We start from the raw sequence: 19,579 nt of genomic DNA, 5'->3' as shown, positions 1-19,579 counted from the left end.
GGCAGCAACGGTATGGAAAATTTAGATTTCAGTGGAGGAGTATAATTGCTGCGGGGAAAATACACACAGGACGGGAAGAGCCCATCTTCAAACTCCCAACACTGAGCTAAAGAGAGGGGAAGGGCAGGCGGCGTTTCTGGAGATGCACCCTGGGTGAGGGGACCCTCCCGGTCACTGCACGTGTCTGGTTATATATTTAATTGATGTCAGAATCGACTGTATCCAAAGCAGACACTCCAGCTCCAAACTGAGGATGTTTTTGTAATAACTGGCTGTTTTCTCTTCTGTCCCTGGAAGAGGTCAGGGCGGGGGGTGTCAAGGGAGGGGGAGGGAGGATGAGCCCCAAATGCTAATGAAACCACAGCGGGAACCGCTCTTTAGAAATGGAAATACTCCAGGCCAGTCCTCCCTGGTGATAAAAATTACACTCGATTTTTTTTTCATTTAAACTGATCTGATCGGAAAAGAACCCTAAAAGCTGCCATCTGCTCTGCCAGTGTTTGTGTTTGCTATCCAGCGTGTGGGCCTCTCATTTACCCCTCTTCTTGGAGGAATTCCCTCCCAGGAAACGCAAAAATGTCGCAGACTGTCGACGGCTTGGCCAACCCCGCTGCTTCCTCTGTCTGTTTTTCAACTCTCTAGTAATTGAATAAAAGTATCTGCGCTGAGCTGAATTAGGATGTCCCAGGTGGACTCGCAGCATGGTTGAAACCCCCCTGCTGGGTCGTTGCAGGAGCCCCAGCCTGTGGGAACGGGGAGTCTGTGGGTGGAGGAAGCGGTGGTCGTGGGTGTGTGTGCGTGTGCGTGTGCTGAGATGACCTGGAGAGGATGCGTGCAGGATGGGGGTGTGGTTTGTAGGAAGAGCGGTGGGGGAGCAGTGTGGGCCAAGGGGTGGGTGGGAGAACTAGTAGGGGGCGACTGGCTTGGCTCGGGAGCTCCTGGCGGGAGGGGTAACATGCCTGGATCGCGCCTACCGGGAGAGTCGCCCTGCCTGCCGGCTCGGGAGGAGCCATCCTCAAGCCCAGCACTGCAGTTTGCAACTGGTTCCCGTGCACCTGGGGAAAGACAGCCTGATGCCGTGAGTGTTTCTCTTGCCCCCTGGACCAGGCTGGTAAACCGAGCTCCGCTCCCTCCGCGCCGCTGCAGCTGCACCACGGGGAGGCCGCAACATGCCCTGCGTCCTGAGATCACCAAGGCCGCTCCGCAGGCTGCAGAGCCAGCGGGGGTGCAGGAGTCGGTTGCAGGCCTAAACTGAGGCCCGCCCCAGGCCACGGCGCTCTCTCTCCTCCACCGCACCCACCCGAGACGGCTTCCGAGGATAGAGGCACCTGTTGGGTGGGTGCTTCCAATAGGCCAGCACAGACCTGACACTCTTCCATCCCCCTGAGCGCCCCCCATAGGTGACCCTTCGGAGTGGGCCGTCAGACGCCCTCTTCGGCCATCCCCGAGTGGAAAAGGGATGAAGAAGCGTGATGGGGAGCGGGTTCTAGGAAGCTAGGGTCCCAGGGACCCTCGCCAACCGCCTCGATTCTGAGCCCCACAAGGCAACTAACTGCCCCCCAACTCCAGCCGCGCGTCACCTGAGCTACCTGTAATGCCACTGCACCGGAGGCGCCAGCCTGAGCTCCTGCCCGTTCCCGAGGTGACGGGGAGGCTTCAGGTCCTGCCAGAGGCAGTTTGTCGGGTAACAATCATCCCCCCAGTGTTTTGACAACACAAATCCGAAAGAGGAGTCAACTTAGAAAAACAAAATAAAATAAAACTCTTTAGGGGACGGCGTCGTCTTAGGTGAAGCCCTGGCGGCATTCCCAACAGTGGAAAGTCGTAAGGTTCAGGGCCCTGGGGGTTGCGCTGAGGATTTGGGGGCGGAAAGCTCACCTCAGGGCCCTCCTGGCAATTCGAAACCAAGGCGCCCCGGATCCAGGTCCATGCTGCGAGGAGCGGGCCGCGAGGGGTAGGCGACCAGACGCGAGGCCACGCGGGGAGCCTTGGGCCGGGAGGCAGAGCAGGTCCGGGACCGTGGAAGCGAGAGCCGCGCGCACTGCCCGGAGGAGGACCCGAGCCGCGGGCGCCACCATCCTGACCTCCCCACTTCCCTGCGACTTCCGGATTGGACACAGGGGCCTGGCCTCCTCGGGGTGTAAAGCGGGTCAGACCGTGAGCCCCCCAAGTGGACCCGGCCTGGCCTGACCGCGGGCGGCCTCTGCCTAGTCCGCGCGGGTGGAGAAGGGGGTGGGGGGTGGGGTAGTGGCTGGAAGGGGCGGCGGCCGGGCGGGGGCGAAGAAGGTGGCCGGGGACGGTGGGAGCCAGCCGGAGCGGGGCAGGGGACGTGGCTGCCAGTGGGTGGGAGTGGGAGGGGTGCGCGCCGGGGCACGCAGCGCGGCCGCGCCGGGCTCAGGTCCGCGAGCCGCGGGCTGGGGCCGGAGCTGCTAGAGAGGCGGCTGCGCCACAAAAGCCTGTCGTTCCCTCCCGCTGCCCGCCTCCGTCGCCTCCTCCCTCCCCCGCCTGCCTCCCTTCTCTCTGCCCCTCCCCCGGCCGCGGCCTGGAGGCTGGAGCGGGCGGAGCAGGGGAGGGGCGGGCCCCCGAATATGCAGATGAGCGCGTGATGGACAGCTGCGCGTTCCAATGTCCCTCGGAAACTCGAGCGCTCCTTCCTCAACTCCTCACTCCCGACTCCAGACTCCCCCAAACCCCGACCGCCGGCCTGGCGCGCGGCTGCGCCCACCGGCTCCGCGCTGCCGCCTCCGCCACCGCCACCCCGCCGCCGCCCCGGCCCGCGGGCCGCCCAGGCTAGTGCCCGGGCCGGCCTGCCTACGCCCGCCGTCCGGGTGCCCGCCGCCGCGCCGCGCCCCGGCCGGGCGTGGATGGAGGGCGCCGCGCGCCCTGCCCGCTGCTCGGCGTGACGCGGGCCCGGCGCCCCGCGCCCACCATGTCCTACCCGCAGGGCTACCTGTACCAGGCGCCCGGCTCGCTGGCGCTCTACTCGTGCCCGGCCTACGGCGCGTCGGCTCTGGCGGCTCCGCGCAGCGAGGAGCTGGCGCGCTCGGCGTCGGGCTCGGCGTTCAGCCCCTACCCCGGCTCGGCGGCCTTCACAGCGCAGGCGGCCACCGGCTTCGGGAGCCCGCTGCAGTACTCGGCCGACGCCGCGGCCGCCGCCGCCGGCTTCCCGTCCTACATGGTAACCGGGAGCGGGCGGGACGCGGGACTCCGGGGCGCCCGCGGAGCGGAGCTAGTGTTCGGCGGGCGGGGGCCGCTGGGAATGTGGCGCGGCCGGCAGCTCAGGAGTCGCCGGCTCGGTTGGCCGCCCCGCAGGCTGAGCTGGGCCCCTGGTGGGGAGGGCGGCGCGGCCGACAGGGAGGTCCCTGAGTCCGGCCGGGACCCGCGCTCCCCCGGCGCGTCTCCTCGGCTCGCCGGCTAATTTTCTCTGAGAGTCTGGGAAGTGCCTCTCCGCCGGGGGCCGGGGTCTGGCGCGGTTTGTCCCTCGTTCCCGCACCGCAGCCTGGGAAGGCGTTGGGAGCGGGTTGTGTGCCCTCCTGCGTTGGCGTGGGGCGCGAGGGTCGGCGTCACTGCGGCCTCTGGGCCGACGGCCAGGCGGTTCGCATTCACTAGCGGGGCTGGGGGCGGCGGGGGCCACCGGGGGTCACCGAGTTGGGCCCGGGAGCCGAGCGTCCAGCTGCGGCTCCCGAGTCCGATCCGAGGCGCCCAGGTTTCGGCCTTAATCTGCCCCTCGGACCATGCTTTCAAAAATCGTGCATGCGGGCGTGTGACCCGCTAAGGGCCGCCTGAGTGCTCCGTGCCCCGAGCGCAGCTCCTGCTCCGGCGACCTGAGGCGGCCAGCGAGTCTCGAGGTTCCTGAGCTGGGCCGGGCCCGGGCCGCAGCGAAGCACGTTACGGGCGATTGAGGCCATTACGGGATTGTCACCACTGCCGTCCCTCGGCGGAATTTCTGGGCAGCGACCGAGTCGCTGGGGCCTTGGCGAAGGCTGCAAATGTCTCGAATTTAAAAGTTAAAGGATGAATTAAAATGCTAATTACGGCGTATTTGAAGAATTCGAAACGGTGACTGGCTTCTGAGTTGCAAATTGGATTTGCCCAGCTTTAGAGCAGTGAATAGTGAATTGGGGGCTCTGGGGTGTTTTTTTAACCATATAAGGGCGGGGAAGAGGGAGTAGGGGGAGGCAGCGGCACTCCAGGCAACGGCAGAAATTTAGATATCAAAGAGCTACCTGTGGGCCTGTGTGCGCGCATGTGCGAGGGTTTGTGTACATCGCCACGCGCAACTCCGAAACACTTGGGGGAAGATGGGTCATTTTAGGAAAGTGAAATAGTTCAAAAATTCGAGAATAAAACTATGGTACTTTTTGTGATCAACAGCTGGTCCCGAATCACACTTCGTTTTTCCTGCTCTTTTGCCGCGGGAAGCGCAGCCCCAGAGCCAGAGACTCACGGGGGAACGGTGGCCGTGGGCGGGCGGAGGGGCAGCATCCTCCGGCTGGTTGCTCGCCGGCTCTCTGCACACTCCACTCACAGGCTCTTGTGGTTCCAGGGCGCACCCTACGACGCGCACACCACCGGCATGACCGGCGCCATCAGCTACCACCCGTATGGCAGCGCGGCCTACCCGTACCAGCTCAACGACCCCGCGTACCGCAAGAACGCCACACGGGACGCCACGGCCACGCTCAAGGCCTGGCTCAACGAGCACCGCAAGAATCCCTACCCCACCAAGGGCGAGAAGATCATGCTGGCCATCATCACCAAGATGACCCTCACCCAGGTCTCCACCTGGTTCGCCAACGCGCGCCGGCGCCTCAAGAAGGAGAACAAGATGACCTGGGCCCCGAGGAACAAAAGCGAAGATGAGGATGAGGACGAGGGCGACGCGGCCAGAAGCAAGGACGAGAGTCCGGATAAGGCGCAGGAGGGCACGGAGACCTCGGCGGAGGACGAAGGTGAGCGGGCAGCGGCCGGCGCAAGGTCTCGGGGCGCTTTCTTCCCAGGCGGGGCGCAGAGCTAAGGTCGGGAGGACGCTGCCCACCGGACATCCCAGGTCCCGGCCGGAGCCCCAGCCGCCCCGCATGGGTCTGGGGTCTCCGGGATTTGAGCGAGCGATTCCTGGGGCGCTTCCCGGGGAGGTCAGGCTCCCCCTGTCACGTGGCCGGGTGGAGGCGAGGTGAGGGGTCCTGTGGGGAGGGCTCAGTGCCGCAGGACAAGGGGCGGAGGGGACTCCAGGTGACTGCGCTGTCCCCTGGTGCCACCCACCGTGCCCGCGCCCCGCAGGGATCAGCCTGCACGTGGACTCGCTCACGGATCACTCGTGCTCGGCTGAGTCGGACGGGGAGAAGCTTCCTTGCAGTGCCGGGGACCCCCTGTGCGAATCGGGCTCAGAGTGCAAGGACAAGTACGACGACCTGGAGGACGACGAGGACGACGACGAGGAGGGCGAGCGGGGCCTGGCACCGCCCAAGCCCGTGACCTCGTCGCCGCTCACCGGCTTGGAGGCGCCGCTGCTGAGCCCCCCGCCCGAGGCCGCGCCCCGCGGTGGCGGCAAGACGCCCCAGGGCAGCCGGACGTCTCCGGGCGCGCCGCCCCCCGCCAGCAAGCCCAAGCTGTGGTCGCTGGCCGAGATCGCCACGTCGGACCTCAAGCAGCCGAGCCTGGGCCCGGGCTGCGGGCCACCTGGGCTGCCCGTAGCCGCCGCGCCGGCCTCATCGGGGGCACCGCCGGGAGGCTCGCCCTACCCTGCCTCACCGCTGCTAGGCCGCCCCCTGTACTACACGTCGCCCTTCTACGGCAACTACACAAACTACGGGAACTTGAACGCGGCGCTGCAGGGCCAGGGCCTCCTGCGGTACAACTCCGCGGCCGCGGCCCCCGGCGAGGCCCTGCACACCGCGCCCAAGGCGGCCAGCGACGCGGGCAAGGCGGGTGCGCACCCGCTCGAGTCCCACTACCGGCCCCCCGGCGGCAGCTACGAGCCCAAGAAAGGTAGGCAGCCCGCGACCGGGGGCGCCCAGGAGGGGAGGGAGAGCCAGCCCCGGGGAGGCGGAGCGCTCGGGAGACCCGGGGGGAGGGTCCGGGAAGAAGATCCAGAGGGCCGCTCCTGGGACCCAGAATTAACAGAGTGAGGGCGGAGGGCGAGATGGAAGCCAAAGAAGGTGTGGCCCTCTTTTTAGACTTGCCCTGTTATTATTTATTTTTACTTAATTTACTGTTATTTTGACTATTATTATCTTGGCTGTCTTAGTTTCGGCAAACCCAGATTGCCACGAAATTCCAATTACAGCGTGTCCCCCTAATGAGCCTGGGTGTGTTTCGGTGTCTTGTTGGTTAAGGAGTCAGAGTTGAATCTGCTTTTCTGCCGTTGGCTAGAAGCAAACGGAAAGTTCCAGTTACTCTCAGAGGCGTTTGTATTCAAAAGAGAAAATCAAACGTTTTTTCCGCTTTTTGTTGTTGTTGTTCTGAAAGAAAACCGTTTTTCCCCCTGTTCTATATTGCCTCTGTTGCTCCTGAGTCAGGCTACCCGACGGAGAAGCTCAAGGGGGAAAGTTAAGAACTAGGGAACATCACCAAAAGTCGTCTCAGCTAGCGGCCCTGAAGACAGTCGGTTTCCCAAACTGCTGTTTGCCTGGGAGTGGAGGATGGTGGGTGCACGGTGGTCTGCGCAGTCAGCAGGCTGTGGGGTCGGTTCTGACTAACTGCCCACTCCCCTGACAGATGCCAGCGAGGGCTGCACCGTGGTTGGCGGGGGCGTCCAGCCCTACCTATAGAAGGGCCGAGCACAGCAATGCAAGTAAGTGGGCACCCTGGTGCTTCCCAGACCCTCTGGAGCCTCCCAGCACCAGCTTGCTTAATGTGTTTTTCTTGCTTCTGGTCATGGGGTTAGAAGACAGAGCATTTCAATCTTGTCCAGTCTTTTCTTTCCTTAAGGGGGAAACTATCTTTTCTGTTTTATAGATTCCCTCTTTTTGGCACAAGTTCTATCACTCCTTTACCTAGGGAAAGAAAATATATATATGTGTGTGTATGTGTGTGTAATATATATATGTGTATATATAGAGTACATGTATATATATATTACACACTACTGTTGTTTTCTTTTGAAACAATAGATTATTACAATCTGGGCATTCGTTTGCAATTTAGAGCCATTTTTACTATGCTAGACACATAATACACACATGCTTTGATGAGCTTGGGCTACCAAAACTCGGAGTAGCAAAAACCTTTATAGATGATGTTTGCAAAATAAGACTGAAGAGACACAAGGCGTCCTAGTCTTTTATCAGCCCTTCCCAACCTCCCCTCCACCCATATCCAAGTGGACAGGACTCTGACATTCTCCCGGGGCGCACAACAGTATCTGAAAAAATTTGTTGCTTTGCAATGAGTCAGAATTACTAAGTATAGATCTTGAAGATAAGAAAGAGGTAGAACCACTTCAGATCAACTCGTTTTTTTAATGGTGTTGGTGTGGAACTGAAAGATTGGGGATGATTTGGTTTTTCCTTGGTCCACAGGTAGGTGTCACAATTGCTTTGGAAAAAAAAAAAAAAAAAAAAAAGTCAGGAGGCCATTCTCTCTTCCCAAGCTCATAAATTTACAGATACAACAAACAGATGTCTAAATCCAGACCACATCTTGTGCCACTGTAAAAGAGAAGGATCCACACAGCACTGTCAACCCACAGACTCTAACAATTGGAACAGACTATTGTTGGACATACGTGAATTTGTTGGCATAGTATAGTTTCCCCTATGTATGTGTGACTTTTGAAAACAATCTGTTTTTCTCAGGATATCTTGAATTGATCACTTCATTGCCACGGTATATATTCTATAGGTGTGATAGGATTTACTGTAAAGTTTATTTGTAAAAGATGTACACAGTAGAAATAAAACGTGATTGAAGAACTTGAGTACTTCAGAAGTGGAAACAAATTTGATATTTATTTTTATAATGATATAAAGCTTCTAGTAATTTATGCAAGTTGTATTGCAATGGAATCTAAACTTTTTGTAAATAAATTCTGCCTGGTTTTTATTTGAACATTGCTGGTTATACAATCTTTGTTGGTTGTTTAACACGAATTCTTTACTAATTTATATCTTAAATTGTAAATAAAAACAGACTAGTCTACAATAATATGGTGTTTGGGGCTTATTTTTCCTAGAAGAATGATTTGGGGTGGAGCTCTAGTGATAACCTCCAGGTGATCTGACCTCACCTTTTTAATGAAAAGCTGTGTGAAATAAACTCTCCTTTCCTGATCATTTAAAAAAAAAAATCAGATGGAAGAGAAGTATACAATCGGGAGAAACATGTGCTCTAGATGATTTCTATGTATGTATTGCAAAAAAAAAAAAAAAAAAAAAAAAGATTTTTGTGCCCTGAGTATGCTAATTACTTGTTAGTGTAAATTTTTAAAACTTGGCAAAATAAAATGATCTGACACCCTATGCATTTTATATTTATTTCTGATGCTGGCTTCTTGAACCTCCTTAGTAAACCAAACTGGAGAATAATATTGATAATGGAGAGTTACACCCCCCCCACCAATAAATTACTGATAGAAATAATTGTTTTTTTAAAGCCTGAATTATCCAAATTGGCCTAATTATTCAAATTTATGGAAGGATTTCTTAATTCTCCTTTTCCTATAATGCACATTAAACCTAGGGTGAGGATCTGGGGGAGGGACTTACTTTCCTTTCAGTGGCTCTTACGCTTACCCTGGGGGAAGAGAAACCTTTAAACAACCTTAGACTACTGCCTCTTTATTGTGTTACTCACTTTCTAATTATAGGACAAGTCTAAAATTTGTAGTCAAGTAACATATCCCCTTTGATTAGTATCATAAAAGTAGCAAGCCTGTCACTTTAATTTTCAGCAAAATTATATGGATATCCATATAATATAATTTCAGAGAAGAAATGAACAATCATTTATTTCCTCTCAAGATAAATTGAGTGAATATAACTTACGGTTATAAAACAAGAATAATAGCTTCTTAGATTGCCCTTTAATCAATCATACACTTATTTTTCAAGAGGTTCATCTATTTTATTCCATGATTAATAATGTTGCAGCATGAGAGCATTATTGGATCCCAGCGGGGGAGGTCTGGGATGCTTTTAGCTGCTTTGGAATGGTCAGTTGGGGTTCATTATGGGCTGATATTGAACAATTTATAAAATCTTGTCTAAACATCTGCCAGCTCCAATAGGCCAATGTGTCTGAGGATGGGAAATTGCTGGACCAGTTGATATTGACAAACGGATCTCTCTCTAGTGGCTTTTTTTGCCATAGAAATTAGTGGCCTCTTGCTGGGGTCTTGTTAGAAAGGGTATTTGAAAGTAATCTTAGATACTTGAGGCCAAGCCAGGGGACTGTTAACTGGACACAGAGTCATACTGATGGGGAGGAGTGATTGGTTTGACTGTGGAGAAGCGGGGCAGAACCAGGTTTTTGTTTTCTGTTATTTCTTATGCATTTTGTTGGTTTTAAATACTTAAGTATTTGGAGGTCAGACATAAAGTAAATCTCTGGGGTGGAGAACTATTTTTCTGTCTTCTCTGCCTCTCCTAGTAATAGATATGAACATGTTTGGAGCTGAGCTATCTACTGGTGGGAGGAAAGATTTTTCACTAGGGAAGCGTTGCCACTCTGTGGCAGTGTATCTGGAAACAAACAAATCTGAGGTCTGGAGAGGTAAAAGGGGGATTGAGTATGTTTGCTTGTTTTGGTTTTAGAAATAAAACCTTCGTAGACCTTTCATAGAGATAATGATTTTCCCCTTCAGGAAGCATTTCAGATTGTAGTCTGAAGGTCTTACGTAGTTTACTTTTATTAATATTACCCATATTTCCTAAATTAGCAGGAAATAAATTGCCCATGGCCGCAATATCTCTGCTCTATGTACTGTTATAACTAGAGTAATTGGAAGACTTCTGTGGAAAGTATGAAAGTTAACAATATTTAACAAAATAAACACGGAAAGATCATGCACTCTAATGAAGATACAACATTTAAGGCAGTACATTTCTTAAGTGTGGGAGTTGAGAAGCCAAGCCAAAATTAACCTTTGTGCTTATGTTCAGGCATTGGAGCAGGGGTAAAAGCCGCCTCGCTTTGGAACAAGGAAGATTGTTTTACCTGAACATGCGATCCCTTTTCCCTTTCAACACACACACACACACACACACACACACACACACACACACACACACGACTCCATTCTCTGGGAGGACATGCACATTTCAATTGGTGAAAACTCAAAGCAGCTCAGGAGATTAGCTAAGGCTAAGGAAGCTTCTTTGATGTTTATATGCCCAACAAATTATTAAAGATTTCCATAACTTACCCACTCTGTCTCCTGACCTGAATTTCCTTCTAGAGAACTTGATTTCTAAAATATACACTAAGAACATAAAACCTGCAGGTGTTTAGACGGATCTTTTTAAAGAAATGTAGAGTGATTTATGAATTCCTCTCTATGCTGGTCATTGGGAAAGATGAATGAGGAAGGAAGGAGAGAGAAAGAGAGAGGTATCTTTCACTGGAGAGGGAAGCTAATGGGGTCTGAATTTTATTTTTGCTTTAAAAATTTCATAGTCAGAAATTACCTAGCCCTCCAAGATACACGTTGGCTGTTGTTGACTGAGGCCGGGGAGACGCCGGCAAAACGGGGCAACCGGGAGCAGATGGGCTTTGGGGCGGCAGCCTTGGCTTTGCTGCGGGTGCAGGCCTGGGCGCGCTCCCGGCTCCGCGGCCCGGCGCCCGCGTGGTGGATCCGCTACAGCCCCCTTCTGCTCTCCGCGGCCCAGGGTTTCCTTAGAGCTGATTTATCGGAATTCGCGCTTTAATCTCAGGTGGGCCCCGGGGGCCGGGCGCTGCCGAGAGCACCGGGGCGCTTGCCCGGCGGCCGGCGCGGGCGCTGCCTCCCGCGCCCGTCAAATGTCAACATTTGTTCCCAATAAAAGAGTTATTGTTTCTGCAAAGCTGCCCAGCAACTGCCTTTGAAACTTGAAAAGAACTTCATCCACCTTTGTCTGATGCGAGGAAGGAGGGGCAGGGATCGGAGAAAGAGGAAGGGGGCTGGGTACTGGGGGCCTACGGGGGCAGCCTTGGGCCTGGGCTCAGGGTAGCCCGCCAGGGGTGCGCCTCCCCAGAACCCCATCGCCGGGCCGCCGCGGATCTCATTCTGGAGATGGGAGAGTGGCGGGGGAGGGCTCGGGGTTCCCTCGAGGCTCTCTTTAACTTACGTGTTTATTAGATCTCTGCGGACTCTGGGAGGCGCGAACCACTGCGAAGAAACACAGAGATGAAATAGCCACCTCCGAAGCCCGTGCGTTTTCGGATCATTTACAATTGCATTTAAATACTTATCGAGGCAGCTAAAAGTAAAGTGGACTCTTTGTTTTTTTTAGCTACGCAGTAAATGTACATCCTAAACTAGCACTGTTACAGCCCAATTAAACAGACATCAATTTAGAAAAAATTATTCCAAACCAATTTGTGGTCCCCTCAGAGGCATTTTCAAAGTTCAATAACACTCTGAACCGAATTATGAGAAAGTTTCATCCAAGTAACAGTAACCAATAATTATCACTATATAATTTTTATTTAGTTGCCCAGTGCCTGGAGAATCCCAAGGAAAATATTCATTTAGATTCAAAATTAAAATATAAATCGATCTGTTAAATATGTGTTTTAAACTGCTTTTACAAAAATAACATTTTAACTATTTTTTTGAAAGCGTTAACCCAAGAGGCTATCTTGGGAACAGCACACAACCGTCTGTGCTATGTGGTTATTATCATTAACATCATTTGAATTTCTACAAATCGCAAGGGGAACATGTCCCTTTGATGTATTTTCAAACCTTTATGCAAGTGACAAATCCCTACAGATATTTTAAAGGCTAATTATAAGGAGAAGTAATCTATGACAATATAATTTTCCAGTTGCTGAAAATTACTTTCTATTGGCCATAATGAAAGCACTCACTAGCCCTCCCCTTTGCTTGGGCTGGGAGGCTATGAATCTGGTTTTCAACAATATGCACTTGGACCTCAACCATTGATGGGTGGAAGAGAAAGCACTTTGAGCCCCAGTTTTAGGAAGGGGACACCCTACTTGTATGCGGCAGCCTCTCCCTTCAACTGCATCCCTGGAAACAGATGGATTTGGCCTCAACCGGCACCTCTGTCCCCTCCACCCTTAGAATAGAGAATAGTCTTGTGTTTCCTACCGTGAAGGCAGAGTGTTCTCTCTCTTTCTAAGAAATATAATAATTGAAGACACAATTTAGGAGGACTATATTGCTAATACAAGGAAGAAAGGAAGTATCTGTTGTTTGTATTTGCACAATCCAAGAGAAAAGGAAAGAGGAAGAATGATTTTTTGTTTGTTTAACTCTGGCCCCGTGATAATAAAGAAAAGTATTTTTAAAAGGTGTTCTAATGTCACTTTGTTCTATATGGAGCTGAAAATAAATGAAATCTAATATTCTTTAAGAATTGACTGTGAGGTTTGGGGCTGCCTCCAGTACAGACTCCATATTCACAGAAAATACCCAGAGGGAAGAAACAAAACACAATCCTACACAAGCACTGGCATTTTTGTGGGGAGATAAATTGACAATTTATTGCGTGTGACTCCTGATCAATTATTAATCGTTAGTGTCAACAACACGGTTATAATTACCTTGGGTTATTTTAGGGAATTTTTTTTTCATTTCTCTGATCTGGTAATTAGTTAATGCTCTTGAGTAATAAATTCAAAGAAGAGCTCATAAGACTAAAGACTCACCTAAACCTCCCTTAAAGGAAAAATACATTCACCCAGTGGTTCTCAGAAATTCCCTTCTTGCCTCCATTCTAACAGTGGGCTTTTTTTCCCCCCTGCTATAAATAATGATTCCAGAGGAAAAGGGGAAAATGACAAACAAATAGAGCACAGCTGGAATTAATAAGGCTGATCAAAGTTAGTGGGACTGAGACTGCTGGCAGCAGCCACAGGTCTGAGGCCCATAAAGGTGCCAGGAGTTCTTGCCTCTTCCCTCTAAGATCAAGAAAAAGGGCAAATCGAACGGTTTAACCCTTGGCATCTTCTTACTGGGGAAAGGTGGGCTTCGGGGAGGACTTTGTTTTTAGGCCTTACTCATAGCTGCGTTGCGGTCCGGCTCGGCCTGAGACCAGGAAGGGCGCTGCGTGTTCGCCCAGTGCGGGTACGGGTCCCGCGTGCACCCGGCTCTGCACCCAGCAAGGTGGGGCAGGACGCGGGTCCTCCTGGACCCTGAAAGGTTAGGAGGTGAGTGACCAGATTAGGTGGGGTCAAGGCAGCGTCCTGGGGAGTCCGGGTCTGCCCGCCTGGTGCTCAGTAAGCTCGGAGGGGGCGAGGAGGTCTCAGCTCCGAGACGGGCTCCTCAGTGCGCTCAAGGGGGACGGTGCACTGTCGCCACCGTCGCCCTCCCCAGTGCTAGAGACCCTGGGCGGAAGGTGCGGGAGCTGGAGGCGCTGGCCCGGCTGCCTGCCTGGTGCCCTGCCCGCGTTCTTCCCGGGGTTCCAGATCACTTTCCACCTGGCCCACGTCCTTCCCCGCACGCGCGCTCCCGGGGGAGTCTTGCGGGGCAGAAGCTGGCTCAAGCCCTTAAACGACCACCCAGGGTTGGTTCCCGGCCCACGTGTTTTGCCTGAGCAGCTGCAATCATTTCTTCAGGGAACTGGGTTGCTCCCGGCTCTCCAGCCCCGGGACTGTCCGATTTGGGAAGGGCTCCTTCACCTCCAGTCCTATTTCTACCCTGCTGCCTCCCTAAGTGGCGCTGCCTCTGAGTGTCTGCTTAGTTGGTCACACCGAGGCCCTAAAAGGCAACCACCAAGACCAGGCGGGAGAATCGAATAGTCGCCGGTCGGGGAAGCTTGGAGACGGGGTGAGCCGCCTCCTGGCCTCCACCCCGGCGTGACCGCCCGCCTTCTGCAGCCCCAGGGTGCTGACTGGGAGCTCTGGGCCGAGGCTCACCTGGAAAACGAGGTAGAGACGGCCAAGGAGGCCGCAGACCGAGACCCTGAAGTCAACCCGACGGGCAGGACGCCCCCCACGCCACGACTGCCCCGGCAGCCCCAGATGCGGTCGCCTGTTCATGAGTTTTCGACGCCGCTTTTGGGACCCCGTGCCCTGGAGGGGAAACCCAGTCGGGCCCTTCGAAGCCTCCTTAGAGGGGAATGCAGCTAGGCTTCCTGGGACGCGCGGCCACCAACCGGACCGCAAGAACCCGCGAGGACCCTCCAGCTCCCACTGGAGGCCCAGCTCCTGGCACCCCCAGCTCTGGTCCCGGGCTTCAGCCCCCTTTCTGGCCCCACCCCATACTCCGCGCCTGAAGCCGCAGCAGAACCCATCGGGTTCCTCCAGCCCTGACCCCGGCCTCCGCCTACGTCCTGCCTCCCAGTCCCCCTGCTCCCGCTCGCGTGGTGGTCGGGACCCCTCCGTGGCTGGCCCCGGGTGTTCGCCTCGCCCCCTTGCCCTCAGCCTCAGGCCAGCAGCCCGGGACTCTGGGCACCGCGCGCAGGGTGAACAAAGCAGCGCCGCAGAGCGCCGGGAAACCGAAAGCGCCTGGTCCGGGTTCAGGACGATCGCGGGGCCTGGCGGCGAGGGCCGCGGGGCTCAGGGTCCCCGGGACCAGGGGAGGTGCGGAGCGCCCGGGTTCCCGCCGCAGCCAGCCTTCGCCTCCTCCCCAGTCCCTCCGGTCTCTTCTGTGTCGGGTCCTGCCTGCACACCGTGTTTCTGCTGCGCTAGGCAGCAGAGCTCCACAGCCCGAGGCCGGCCTGCCCAGCGCTTTTCCACCGCTCCGGCGGCAGCGTTCGGTCGGCTCGAGCTGTGTAGCCCGGATCTGTGACCCCAGCGCCCGGGCCCGCAGCGGACTCCGACGGGACCCCAGGCCGTATCACCGGCCCCGCCGCCGCCCCCGGGGCCCGCACTGAGAACGACGTACGCGGCCGCCTTGCAGGCGACACCCCTGGGGACGCCCCTTGGGCACACGGAGGAAGGGTCGGAGGGCTCCGGGCGGGTTGCCGCGGCGTCTGCACCGCTCCCCGCGGGTCACTGGTCTGGGAAGTTTGTTCTCTTCTTCTGGGAGTTTATGCGACAGGCCGGATTTTACAGGCCCAATAAAGCGCGTTGAGCCCCCTCGAAGCGCTCGGCCCACCAGAACCCGCTGGAGGGCTTCCTGGAGGTGGTGATGGATCCAAGGGGACACAGCGGAGTCAGCGGCCGAGATGGAGGCGACGGAGAGTGCGTCTGGTCGCCTGAGTCCCATCCCACAATAGGCCTACCCGGTAGCCTGGGGTGTCAGAGGAGGGTCTCCAGCCACAGCCATTACCCCGCTCCTTCCTCTCCCGGGCCTGGGCGTCCAGGCCCATGGGCTTCACCCTCCGCGACCTCTGGCGGCCTCGACAGGGGGTTTTGGGAGCCGGTAGTTCAGGCGGAGGGTCTCAGGAGCCACACATCTGGCCTCCCGCAGGTGGGGAGACGGCCCCGGAGGCACAGGAGGAGGGAGACCCGAGCGTGAGGCTGGGGTGGTGAGAGTCAGATGGGGAAGGGTGTGAGCTTTGTAACCTCTGGGGTCCAGGGCGCTGTGATGAGCCCCATCCTTTCTGCCATTGAACTCTCGGGGTCACTGCACAGCTCACATGGAGAGAGGGTGGAGGCTTCCCTGGGAACCGCCCACTGAGGCCGGAAGGCCAGGGGACCAAGGAGGCGGCCTGGAGGACAACTTGGCCCAAGCGGGGAACAGGGGGACGGATCAGCCTCCTTGGTACCCAAAGATGACGTTCGTTTATTTAAATGGGAGGCCATGGCCCGTCCAGGTTTATTCTCCCTGGCTCTCAAGCAGTGGAAAAACAATTTGTTTTATAATGCTAATGTAATACTCAACTCCTCAAATAAAAGTGCCCTTCATGATAATGGGCCCAGATATAAACAGAAGTGGCTGAGGGGCCCAACCTGCTTCTTCCAGACAGGCCTGTGACTGGGAGGGGCCTGAGCCCAAGCTCAGAGGAGAGAGACAGTTTGTTTAAAATTTCTATGGAGCTGGACTGTTTTATAAAGGAAGGGGCTGAGTTAAGGCAAGCTTTGAAAGAAGATAAATAGACTTTACAGGAGCTAGACCCTCAAATGAGTTATATTTTAAACAATTTACTGACTTTATGATCTTTAAGCAGAAGCAAATAATACATTCAGGTGCACAACCGATGCACCCCAACTTTTCAGTGCAAACAAGGCCAGGAGGAGTGGGAGGAGGCCTAGCAGCAGGCAGGACAGGTGGGCTGTGGGCTGCAGGGGGTGGGCAGGGGGACATCCCCAGGCCAGGGGTTCCCTTAACCTGGCTGTTACTTTGAAGTCAGGAACAGCCCCTGGTGAAAAACTTCTCTGGTGGATGAAGATCAGTGATGGCCCTAAATCGTCTGTGTTCTGAAGCCTAGGAAAGCTGTTGTTCTGGCACCAGGGCCACTTCCTACAAGAACTGGCAGCCTCAGGTGGAATGTTTGGGGGCAGGTACTGGTTACTATGGGTGGACGTGAGATGGAGTAGGATGGGTGACCACGCAGGCGTGGTCCACAGCCCTGTCTTTGGACAGTTGCCCTACAGGACAGGCGGGAGATGGGGCTGGGGAAGTGGGTGCTCACCATCGACTCCTATGGTCTTGGTGGGGACAACACTTGAGACCTGCTAGTGTGGCTCATCCGAGTGGCCCAAATGACTCCCCCTGAAAGCCCATCTCCTCCAGTGTGCCACTTTGTCCCACGTAGCTGGCTCTGCAGAGGGCTCCTTGTTACTTAGATGAAGTCAAAGAAGGCCAGCGGGCACAGAAACGTGTCCAGGGTCTGCCTGTCTCTGCCCTCTGTCCTTGCCAGTCCTGTCACTTCTCTGAACCTCTGAACACTGAGCTCTTTCCTTTCTCAGCTGGCCTGAACAGACTGATCCCTCTGCCTGCAAGATTCTTCTAACTCAGCTGGAGAACAGCTGGTCAATAACGCAGGTATTTTTCTGCGTTCACTTGTCACCTGCTGCTCATGGCGATGTTAAAGTGACCAGGAACCATACTTGAGGCTTTTCGTGAGTGAATGGAGCTACTTCCAGTGTCAGGTTTTGGGGTTCCACAGGCATGAGCAGGCCGTGGGTCAGGCTGATTCCAGCATGGCTGTGGTCTGCCCACTTCCACAGACCACCACTGTATGGTGTCCATCTGTCCACCAGGGATGGCCGCAGTAGGGACCAGGACAAGAGGACAAATGAGGCCCTGTGTGTCTGAACACTGACCACTTGTAAGTCAGCTGCTAGATACCATATGTTTATATACAACATGCTTATCCTCCTGCCTTGGAAAATACGTTTTCAAATGAGAAAAATCACAAAATATGTACAAAGCACGATTTGCATGGAAGTCATCAGCATATCAAAGAGGACTAGATTTCATGATTCTTATGCACGTCTGGCATTCTATTCTGAGGGGGTAGTAATGTTAGGATTTGTAAAAAAAATAAAGACAGAATAATTCATAAATTACATATTTATCCTATCAAATATTTTGCCTTTGAAAAAAATAGGATCACTCCATATCCTGTAGCAATCAAGATTTTCACATAATTTGTGTGTTGATGATAGTGGTTCAAAAATTAAAAAGTGACCCTTCTCAAAGTGTACATTTAAATATATCTTCATCAAAAATTGATAGTAAATCAAACGTAAGAAATAAAAACAACTAAATTATTTGTGGTTTTCCAAAAAATGTTTTTCTTCTAGCATATTCAAAGTTTTCTGTTAAAATTTAAAGACACAAGGCACACTATAACTTATTCATAAAAAGTTTTCAATAAAAAGTTTAATTATTTTTATAATTATTTTATATATTTTTATAATGAAGTTGAATTGTTTTAATTCTAAAACCCTGAGATGAAAGAGGTCTCAGAAATCATAGCAGAAGGGGACAGAGTAATGGGAAGGGCATACATTTGGGAGATCCCAGGTGTGAATTCAGGGCTAGAGTGCTTCACCAGGACCCAGTGGAGGGCAAGGTTGCAGACATCCCTGCTGAACCTCATTCTCCCACCTGCACACATCACCCACCCGAGGGCTGTTGGGAGGAGTAAATGCCAAGGTGTGACACAGGGGCTTGGGGGAAGACTGGGATGTTGGTTTCAGCTACACTAGAGGTTAGGAACCCATGGTGTGGGCTGAGAGAGTGAGAAGGTCAGTTCAGATGGGAGGAGGCCAAGGAGCATGGCAAAACCTCAGAGCTGCCCCACAGGGAAAATGGCGGCGTGGAGAAGGGTACGGAGTGGAAATTTTTTTCTTCCTTGAGGTTAATAGTTCCAATTTCTACTTCCTTTCAACCTAGGTGCAGCACAGGTAGACTCAGAGGTACCCTTTGCTACAGTCTGGGCTTCTGAGTTCAAATCTCAGACAATTACCAAGCTCCACTAGTTGCTGGGGAGCATCGTATCAGCAGTTCACCAGGGTCATGGGGCCTGGCATTCAGCTCAATTCTCAGTTTCCTTCTAACTTTACACCCAGGACGCAGACTCTGCTTACATCATATAGAAAATAAGGTATATTAGCATGTGTTTATACATGTTGTATGTTTGATTTTTTAAAAAAATACTTTGTTAGAGAAGTTATGGGTTTAGAGAAAAATGCATAGCAAATGTCGTGTTCCCAGATAACCTGACACTCAGGTTTTCCCGTTATTCACATCTTGCATTAGTGTGGTGCACTTGTTACAATTGATAAACCATTATTGACACATTATGATTAAGTATATCCACGGTTTGTGTTAGGGTTCACTCTTTGTGTTGTACTTTCTATGGGTTTTGATTTTGTATAGCACAAAAACAGATCCTTTCCTAATTTCAGAAGCACACCTTAGATATCTGAGACAAATAAAAAGTACAATAAAAGTACAATGCAATAAAAACAGAAATGATACATAAATATTCAAACATGAACATATAAGTATATGTAAAGTACAGAGTTGCTAAATACAAGACAACCAGTTACATTTAAGTTTTGTTGGTTATCTGAAATTCTAATTTGACTAGGCATTCTTAATTTTCATTTACCAAAATCTAGAAAACTTAATATTGATGAAACATATTGAAAAACACTTGACAAGTGAGGCTTTTCTTTATGCATAGCTTGGAGCTCTGGAGTGCAGTAGGGGGAAGCTGGGTCAGAATTCACATAACTAAGCTCAAACATCCGAACATCTTTCATGGGTGGAGACAAAGGGTTACACAGCCTTCGTTCATCCAGAATCACCCTATGGTAACATACAAAGTAGACAGACCCTGTCTTTCAGCACAGGCATCTCAATATTCATTTCAACATTTCTCTCTTTGCTTGGTGGGCTTCCAAGCCTCCCTGTTCTTTCCTTTCTCTAAGAAAGTCTGTTCTTGAATCATGTACTCTTCTAATGAATAAGTAAATGCTACCGTTTAAACATGATCATTTTAACTCAGCATGGATTTACTGACAGTCAGCCTGTGTGAGTCACTCACCATCCACATTCGGTGCCTTCATG

The 19,579-nt window shown here is 53.0% G+C and overlaps 2 protein-coding genes across 2 annotated transcripts; one reads left to right on the top strand and one right to left on the bottom strand.

Moving 5' to 3' along the window:
- Positions 1 to 539: 539 nt before the first annotated feature.
- IRX2-DT (IRX2 divergent transcript) lies at positions 540 to 2,450 on the bottom strand. Its single transcript, XM_078004386.1, is given in 3 exon segments — positions 540 to 1,055; positions 1,565 to 1,722; positions 1,880 to 2,450. Coding segments are annotated over 3 exon segments (738 nt in total). The 5' UTR covers positions 2,079 to 2,450; the 3' UTR covers positions 540 to 674.
- A 215-nt stretch (positions 2,451 to 2,665) lies between these two features.
- On the top strand, positions 2,666 to 8,142 carry IRX2 (iroquois homeobox 2). Its single transcript, XM_028849326.2, has 5 exons — positions 2,666 to 3,178; positions 4,547 to 4,952; positions 5,281 to 5,988; positions 6,718 to 6,793; positions 7,521 to 8,142. Exons 1-4 carry the CDS (start codon positions 2,930 to 2,932, stop codon positions 6,768 to 6,770), a joined length of 1,416 nt encoding a protein of 471 aa, XP_028705159.2. The 5' UTR covers positions 2,666 to 2,929; the 3' UTR covers positions 6,771 to 6,793; positions 7,521 to 8,142.
- Positions 8,143 to 19,579: the final 11,437 nt, after the last annotated feature.

Source organism: Macaca mulatta, chromosome 6 (assembly GCF_049350105.2).
Source record: "Macaca mulatta isolate MMU2019108-1 chromosome 6, T2T-MMU8v2.0, whole genome shotgun sequence".
Lineage (NCBI taxonomy): Eukaryota > Metazoa > Chordata > Mammalia > Primates > Cercopithecidae > Macaca > Macaca mulatta.
This window is presented reverse-complemented; position numbering and strand designations above follow the sequence as displayed.